Source organism: Ornithodoros turicata, chromosome 2 (genome assembly GCF_037126465.1).
Source record: "Ornithodoros turicata isolate Travis chromosome 2, ASM3712646v1, whole genome shotgun sequence".
Taxonomy (NCBI): domain Eukaryota; kingdom Metazoa; phylum Arthropoda; class Arachnida; order Ixodida; family Argasidae; genus Ornithodoros; species Ornithodoros turicata.
This window is the reverse complement of record NC_088202.1, coordinates 103,704,277-103,713,763: the sequence shown is the minus strand read 5'-3', so window position 1 is coordinate 103,713,763 and position 9,487 is coordinate 103,704,277. Positions and strand designations below refer to the sequence as shown.

Below are 9,487 nucleotides of genomic sequence, written 5' to 3'. Positions count from 1 at the left end.
CTCGGGGCTCATTTTCTGGGTTCCTTGTGCCCACAAGCAACGAGTGTTGAAAGTTAAAAAAAAGTATATTCCCATCCTACACCCGCGTATCAACGCGGATATGTGTGTGTGCGCGCGCGCGTGTAATATGGGGAACGCGGCGTTCCCGATGCTACGCACATTATGTTCATCTTTTCCGGAGTTCTTTGTGCGATACTGTCAACTCACCTACATTTTATCACTTCTTCAACTTATCTTATTCTAGATATGGAGTGCAAAACAAGACGCCTAAAGAAAGGAACACTGCCATCAGAGAACCTGCCACAACTCTCCACTTATGATGCTAGAAAAGCGAAGAGGATGCAAGAGCTGCAGCAGCAGCGACAAGGTAGACATCTCAAGAGTTCAAGGAAGGAAAACTGCACAGATGTGACACCAGATGACGACGCTCAAAACGTAAACACTACCTTCACATTTACATTGAAGCAACGTGTTTAAAATGTAAATCATTTATTTTGGCTCATTGATGGTTGTGATTTTTATCACTGTTGTTAACGCCTGTAACGATATTTTCAGGATTACACCTTCTGCGGTGAGGAAGCACATGGCGTACACAATGAACAGGTGCATGGATGTGACACTGAAGTGATTATTCGAGATGAAACACAACCTGCAGACCTTGTATCAGTTTTGAAAGACATAGGAATTAAGGAAGACAAAAGCATCCAAGTTACGTCAGGGGACATTGGATTTAAATTTACACAGCTTGTAAATGAGAAAAATGTGAAGTCCATTACAGGCATCGGCAGTATGAAGTTACTTGACAAACTAGCCAGTCTTCTAGAGGAAGAGCTACCAACAACTGGCAAGAATGTACTCAATTGGAAAGACAAAGTTGTGATGACAATGATGGTACTCAAGCACACTTTCCCCTTTCATGTGCTATGCCATATGTTTTTTGTGTCACCAACAACCTGCAGCTCTGCAGTGAAAATGACTATAAGGGCACTGTCCGCTCTGCTGCGATGTGCTGTAGTTTGGCCCTCAAAAGAAGAAGTGCTGGAAAACATTCCAAAGTGTTTCAAGGATTTTTCACAAACAAGAGTTATCCTCGATTGCACAGAGGTGAGCGTGGGAGTGCCCAAGTGCCTTAGATGCCGCATCAATACATATTCCCATTATAAGAAGGGACATACCGTGAAATACATGATTGGTGTTTCACCAGGTGGTTTGATCACCTTCATCAGCAAGGGATATGGAGGCAGAGCCTCTGATAAGGCGATTTTTGAACAAAGTGGACTAGTGAAGGATCTCCTCCCTGGTATTGATAGTGTGATGGTCGACAAGGGCTTTCTGATTGACTCTATCTGTGAGGAGCACCTCATCAATGTGATTAGGCCACCTTTTCTTCGCCAAAAGAAGCAGTTTACAAAATCGGAGGCTATGAGAACAAGAAAGATAGCTGCAGCAAGAGTACACGTTGAGAGGGCCATACAATGTATAAAGCTCTTCAAGATCCTTACCCATAAGTTGACATGGAACATGGTCCCATTTGCTGATGATGTGCTGTTGATATCAGCTGCCCTCACCAATCTATCAAGGCCAATTATAGGCAAAGACAAGTTCCTTTGACATCTTGAGTAGAGTGAGTGAAACAAGGAAGTATAGTGGTGTGTAATGAAAGTAGTGCATTGATTGTAAATACTGTAAATAAATTGTAAATACTGTGATTGTTAAAATGAAAGTGGGAATTTATGAGCCGTAATAGCCCGTGATGTAGGAAATAACTTTAGAAATTGGCAGCTTTCACCTTAGCGTCCACTCATTTCATGACACAGTACAACATTGACACATGGTACGCTATCGTGTAGATTTACATGATTTTAATTCAGGTCCTCATCACTAATTTACAGGCTGTGCACAGAGTGCTGAAAGCACATGCTCAAAATAGATGTTGTGTAAGCGTGACACCATTTTCCACAGAAACTCGTAATCAAATTTGACGTTAATGACATGCACAGAGTTATCAAAAGCTGCATATACTACAAAGTCACACTGGCATACATTCAAGATGGCCATGCCCAGTTGCACTTGTGCATAGTAGGTATGCCTTTTCTTCAGTTTGTAGTTTTCACCATCACTTGCTAGGAAATTGCAGCTAGCCACCACTTCTGTTGCACACACTTGCTTCCCTTTCACAGGGCACTTAATTTCCACAAGCTTACATGGGGATCCTGCTTCCATTACCACTCCATCTGGAGAACAAGCTAGCCAGGGATTTTTTGTAGACACCACTAGCCCACAAGTGATAACCTTCCTTTGCATGACCTCTTCATATCTCAGCCTTGCAGCTTCTTCGTTGTCATTGCCATATCTTGTTGAACTGTTGCCTTTGAATGATGAATGCAATGTGCTTAGAACTTTCTGGTGCCAGTCCCTCTTGCTGTAGGTAAACAAGGGGTAGCATGTTGTACCTGAAATAACAGAACATGTTTATAGGCATATCACTACGATACAACAGAAGAGGTATGCAGCTAGCAAATGCCCTCTCAAACGTGGCATCTTAATTATCAGAGCTCCATTGATCAGAGCTTTGACACATTCACTTCACATTGGAAGGTAGCATGCACAGTAAGAACACTTGTCACATCACAGTGAGGTAAAAGTCAGGTACAGAAATTAATCTTGTCTGCAACTTTGTGTATGCATTACCATACGTTGACGAGTGCAGTCATTATCTTGTCATTTGAGTGTCAAAATTTAAGCACAGCTCTGTACCAGTTATTCGGTTCCTTCGTTGAGTCATCCAGATCAACTTGTCCTTGTAGGTGTCACGTAGAATTTTTTCTGCTTCATCCTTTGTGATAACGATGTTATCCTTGTAGAACTGCATGGTGTCAGCACTAGGTGTGAATGACAGCTGTTTCTCGGCCAAAGCACCCATCACAGTACCAGCCTCCGCATTTGACAAGATTGCCGACCATCCGCTGCTCTGTTTGGTTAGGCTGGCACCACTGAAAATATAGTACAACATATATTATGCTAGCTTTATTCTTAAGAATCGGAATAAAATCAATTCACAGCTGCTAATATTACCACTGCGATGTGGAATAAACTTCAGATTTGGAAACGAAGCTTGTTCAGACACACACAAGATCAATGTAGTGAATGCAAATCATGTGGTTTGTGATAGGTCCTGTATTTTCTGGGGCCACAGTGTGCTAAGCTAGAATGAGCTTTTCTGAAAATATTTCATGCGCGTCAAAGAACTCTGTGGCCCTCTGCACTCCAAATGTGCTAAAATCAATGCTCTGTTGAAAATAATGAACATCATTTACCCGACTACTTGTTTGGCTCGTCTCCTTGTTCTGTAAGAGAAAAAAAAAGATTTTAGAAGATCGGTGATGATCAAAACACATTTTTAACAGCAGCGATGTCTTTGACGCTTCCCACGTGCCTACACAACTGCAGCAACCCGGTTATACAAAGATGAAACATACCGATGCACGTTGAGCACAGAGTCTGGGCAAAGCTCCTGAATCTCACTCATTATTCTTGTACGTTTGTCAGCACGAACAAGAAATAGCACTGGCAGCTGCTCAACATGGCAGTAGTCCTCCAGTCTTGTCGGCTCATCATACATAGTTTTGTTACGTTTGTTTCCTTTCCAGGAACACTCCAAGTCTGTCACACTGAGGTGTTCAAGGTTGTGTATCCCTTGCCTGCAAAAGTACAAATAATAACTCAGAAGAGTCACGACACAGAAAATGTTTGTTTGCATGATTTGCACATGAAGGTCACTTGAGAGGAAAGGAAAGCTTCTAAGGACTACCGCGATTTTTCTTTCTTGTGGTTTCCTGGGATATTTCAGAAAAGCGTCATAACTGCTTGATTTGCTACAGACACGAAGAACAGCCCAGGAATGCAAAAGTGACGAACGACATTTTCTAGCCTAATCATATTGGGAAAATTCAGTATTTTGATAAATACGCGGTGCAGACACCAAAAGATAACATAGCAAGGGGAGCGTTCCACACAACGCGGGAGATCACAAGTGTTTTCACGTACCTGTTACACATCAGGAGTACTGCAACTGCGTGCTTACAGCTTTCAGATTGTCCAGCCTTGCAACTGCACGTCACAGCATTCACTCGAAATGTAGTCTCATCGGCGACGCTTGAAAGTGTCGCTGTTACGGTATGGGGATCTCCAGATAATGCGCTGGTCGACAAACACAACGCGAATATTGACAGTTCTTCATCGCACTCCTTCGAAATGCCACACATTATAACATGCCCCGCATCGAGAACACACTCCCCTTCGTAAAGGTTTCGGGAAACCTTAGTGGCATTAACAAATGCTAGTATTTCAGAAAGCGACAACTTTTTTGAGCATTCCGTCACGGAACCGACCCTTGCCTCAGCAGCCATATTTGAGCTACGCTGCTGCCCCCAATCGGTCGTTGGAGTGGCGAATAGACAGTGCCACAATATCGTAATCCAGATAGACGGACCCGCAGTATCCTATTACAGTGCAAGGAACCGCGTTTTTAATGGAAAGCGAGGGGAATATTCGTATACATGCATATAGTCAAAGTATATCGTAATCAAGATCGACAGTCCAGCAGTATCTTATTACGGTACAGAAACCCGTATTTTGAATGAAAAGCATGCGTAATACGCGTAGACATGGGAATAGTACCAGAATATGGTAATCGATATTCAGTCCCACAGTATTCCATTAGAGTGCAGAAACCCACATTTCAAATGAAAAGCATGGGTAATACTTGTAGACATGAAAATAGTCCCACAATAACGTAGTCCAGATACACAGTCCCACAGTATCCCATTAGAGTACAGAAACCCGCGTTTTTAATGAGAATCATGGGTAATACCCATGGTCATGGGAATAGTCCCACAATATTGTGTTCAACATACACAGACCGACAGTATCCCATTACAATGTAGAAACCCGCGTTTTTAATAAAAGCATGGGTAATACCCGTATACATGGGAATAGTCCGACAATATCGCAACCCAGATTGTCAGTCCCAGAGTATCCCATTACAGTGCAGAAACCCCCTCCTTTAATGAGAAGCATGGGTAATACCCGTAGACAGCGGCATAGTCCCACTATCTCGTAATCCAGATAGACAGCCCCACAGTATTCCATTAGAGTGCAGAAACCCGCATTTTGAATGACCCGCAGAAACCCGCATATCTAATGCAAAGTATGGGTAATACCCGTACACATGGAAATAGTCCCACAATAACGTAGTCCAGATGCACAGTCCCACAGTATCCCATTAGAGTACAGAAGCCTGCGTTTTTAATGAGAAGCATGGGTAGTACCTATTGACATGGGAATAGTTCCACAATATCGTAATTGCGATTGACAGTCCCACAGTATCTCATTACTGTACAGAAAACCGCATGTTTAATGAAAAGCATGCGGAATACCCGTAGACGCCCTTGTAGACCCAGGATATCGTAGTCAAGATAGACAGTACCACAGAAACCCGCATATCTAATGAAAAGCATGGGTAGTACCCGCACACATGGAAATAGTCCCACAATATCATATTCCAGATTGGCAGTCCCGGAGTACCCATTACAGTGCAGAGACCCGAGTTTGTAATGAAAACCATGGGTAAAACTCGTAGACATGGGAATAGTCCCACAATACCATAATCCAGATTGACGGTCCTACAGTATCCCATTATGGTACAGAAACCCACATTAATAATGAAAAACATGTGCAGTATCCGTAGACATGGGAATTGTCCCAAAATAAATAAAAAAGTCACGTAGCCCACACATAGTCACGTGGATTAAATTGCATGATAAATTGATTAAATTATGTGAAATGAGGATTAAAATTAATGAAAGGAGGATTAATTCCCATGGTATCAGGATTAAAATGTACGACAAGATGATTAATAACGGCGGGAAAAGTTGTAGTTGCGTACACTCGTAAAAATTAGCTACACCACATAGCACGCTCCGAGCCAATCATCATCCCAAATGACAACGTTCTCTCCTTTGATTTGAGGAAAATGGGAGGAGTACGCTTTTTTTGTACAATTATGCCGAAGATAAGGGCCTCCCGTTTTCAAAAAATCGAGCGAGAACGTTTTCATTCGGGATGATGGTTAGCTAGGAGCGTGCGAGTGTAGCTAATTTTTAAGGGTGAGCCCCGCTAGTTCACAGCGCTCGAGACGCATTCTTCATCATCCATGATAAGAGCACGCTACCTCAGCTACGGAAAGACAGAACCGCCAGCGCTGAAATATGTAATTGCGCTCCGCGCAAGAAATATGTAAACCGAAATCAATTAGTTACTCGGAAAATCACTAAGTGTCGATGCGTTTTTTTTTTCTTGGAATATTTTTCGCTGAAGTTTCCGATGCGTAAAACAGAGGTTCCGTATATGCGTGCGAAGTAAAAGTTAAAAGTTAGCATGCTTATTTAATTAGTGACCGTATGCAAATGAGGCGCACACTACAGAGATCATGACCAATGTCCCAAGGGTCTCTACGAAAAAGAAATTTTGTCGACGGTGCCACCTGTTCACAAATTATTCAACCGGGGCATTTTTGTGAAACACCCTGTATATCCCATATCTGGAAAGAGGAGGGCTTTCTGCCCTTGTCGGTTCCCGTGTGTTGTTTCCTTGTACATCAAGTGATAAGTAATCTATAAAAACAGCTCATATAAATAAACCAACAGCAGAAAGTTCGTACTTCCAACTGTAAGATGCGATAAGCGCAATGCTTGCCCGCATTGAGAGTTTATAGTCGTCCGTGTCGCTACTATGCTCGTCCTAACGAGTCTGTTGTTGTCGTATCATCTGCTGCAATTTCGCTCACTTCGTTCATCAGCCTGCCTCGGTGGATCTTGGTTGTATAATGATCAATCACGTTTGCGCTGATGATAATGACGAAATTGGAAGCTTAACGACTTTATGCTGAGATTTCTCTTCATATCTGCATATATGAAGACGCACTAAACAGAATCCGTTCTGGTCAAATTATTCGATGTGCGCACTAGGTGGTGCGTCAAAATGCAAAAAAATAATAATAAGTAACCAAATAAAGAAAAAGAGGACAGCTAAATAAAGAAGAAGTAAAATCACGCATTTTCGCATCCATTTGCGAAGAAGTGACAGCGATAGCTGTACCGTACACGCGCAACAGTCCGTGTTGCCCACGTGCTTGCACCACGTCGGTCCGAAACCACAGCCTATCGCGAAGTCACAAACATGTCCGAACTCACTATTCAGAAACTTCTCCGCAAACTCCGTGTTGGCCAGTGCAAACTCCGACTGACGCGCATTCGTTTCACGTACACACGTCTGGGACCGTTTACATCTCATTCATAGCCACGACTTCGTGCTCGCGTACTTGTTCGTTCTCCCACTTTGGTCCCTGGTCTCCCACCTTTTTTCCCACTTTGGTCACTTAGCATCGGCTTCGCCTTCCCTAACTTTCGAATCTATTTGGCTTCGTCTCATCAAAAACGCCTTGCGTTCCCTCACTGTTGGGTCATGTTGTCTTCGTGCAGCCAATGCGTGTTGGGCCGCTTGTTCGCTTGATGTGCTATGCCATTCGCGTGCTGCAGTCGGCGCGCTGAGCCTGCCTATCCGCGGACGGCGTATAACTGGCCGCCACATAGCGTCTAGTACATTGACTGCGCTCGCATGGCACCTCGCGTTTTCTTTTTCCTTGTTCTTCTGCTCTCCGGTTTGCTGCTGCGCCATCTGCGCCAACCAATGGCGCGCCGAATAATATGCGAGGAATCACGCACAACCGAGGCAAAACTTCCCTCATACAGCTATCGCTGTAGTAAAATAACGGGATTGGGTATAGGCGAAATGAACATAGTTTCATTCATTGACTGGCAACACCCCTTTCCCCCGACCTCTTTCACCGCAAATGGTCACATTAACGAAGTCCTACAAATAGTTTGTTTTCTTGAAGTTCTATACTAGTAGAACCTTAAAGGTGGTGTCCGCGAAAAAACAAGTTTCTCGGACTTGGTGTCCCATTGAATTCAGGAAGCCTTCCATCACGATAAAACAGCAAAGGTTTGGCGAAATACGTTCATGTTTCGTAGCAAAACATGAAAAACGCCACTTCTGAAAGCAGACGTCTACTTCCTGTTCAAACGGCGCTCCCTCGCTTCGCCTTGCTCCTGTCTTCCGGTGACGTCACTGGCTTCTCGTCCGTGGTGGGTGGTGTCGCATTGTGTCACTGGTTCAGCTGCGATCGCGCCGCATCCGAAACTGTCTATAGCTATGCCGACGGACGTTTCTGTAGGGATATCATCCAGTCATTGCGAGTCCGATGAGGATGAAATTATTATTTCTCACGGAGAATCGCCGTTTGTGACCGACCCTTTGCCACGCGACGTGAGCGTCAGCGACGCGTCGAGCGACGAATGCGCACACACTCTCCGTCCAGTGTTTACCGGCTTAGAATACCGCAGGACAATAGTAGAGAAACAGAATTGAAATGGATGGTTGTATCAATTTCTCTCTGTCTTATCATCATTTTCTATTAATTTATTACGTGTCTATTACCTAAGGGGTCGGTGTAGCTCATCAATTCATAGGCCCATTACTCATTCTGTCTGCAGACTGTGCGTCGCCGAGCTCTGTTTCGGTACGGACTTTCTCGAATAAGACAGGATTGGGGGATAGAGGGGAACATGACTGTAAGCAAGAGAAGAACATATGAGTGATGGAGAGGACATTTGATATCCGGGGTAGGTTCAATTTTAAGAATAGACCAGGCTGCGTTTTCCCTGCCTGCATGCCGTTCTTGTGTGCTTAGCCCGCTTCTCTTCAACGTAGTTATGGCCGGTCTTAAGGACTGCATAGGGAGGAAAGTATATTTCTCTCTTTATGCTGACGACATCTGCATCTGGACTACCGGAAAATCTCGCCCCGCCATTCAGCGGCGACTGCAGTCAACCCTTAACTCCATACACCAATACCTGTTGACGGCAGGCTTAGATATCTCGTGGGAGAAGACAGACGTCATCGCCTTCACGCGAAGGAACATGCTTCCATATCGTCTTTCTGTGGCTGGACAGCAGCTCCAGTACTCCGCCTCATGTAAGTTCTTGGGTGTAACGCTGGACTCCCGACTCTCGTGGAGAAGACATATAGCGGGCCTAGAGGCGAAACTCTCCAAAGGGATCGCCCTAATGCGACACATTGCTGGCCTTAGGTGGGGCTGCGATGCGCGATCTCTTTTGGCCATTCATCGAGCCTTGGTGCGTGGTCCGCTCCTATACAGCCTTCCAGTATTACACGGGATTTCGCCATCCTCCGAGTCCAAGCTTCAGTGTCTTTTGGCACGTAGCCTTCGTGTGTGCCTGGGCGTGCCAAGAACAACGGATGCTTGTTTAGTCATGGCAGAAGCGAGAGAGACTCCGCTTGCTATCCAGCGCTTTAATGAGACGAGCCGTCACTATCTCCGTTTGTTGGCTCATCACCGGCACCA

General features: G+C 44.5%; 1 protein-coding gene across 1 annotated transcript; it reads right to left on the bottom strand.

Moving 5' to 3' along the window:
- Positions 1-1,881: 1,881 nt before the first annotated feature.
- On the bottom strand, positions 1,882-4,117 carry LOC135384926 (uncharacterized). The gene is made up of 5 exons (XM_064614107.1): positions 4,048-4,117; positions 3,480-3,701; positions 3,318-3,347; positions 2,758-2,993; positions 1,882-2,453 (listed from the first exon to the last, which is right to left on the bottom strand). The coding sequence occupies exons 1-5, from the start codon at positions 4,056-4,058 to the stop codon at positions 1,882-1,884; spliced, it is 1,071 nt and encodes a 356-aa protein (XP_064470177.1). The 5' UTR covers positions 4,059-4,117.
- Positions 4,118-9,487: the final 5,370 nt, after the last annotated feature.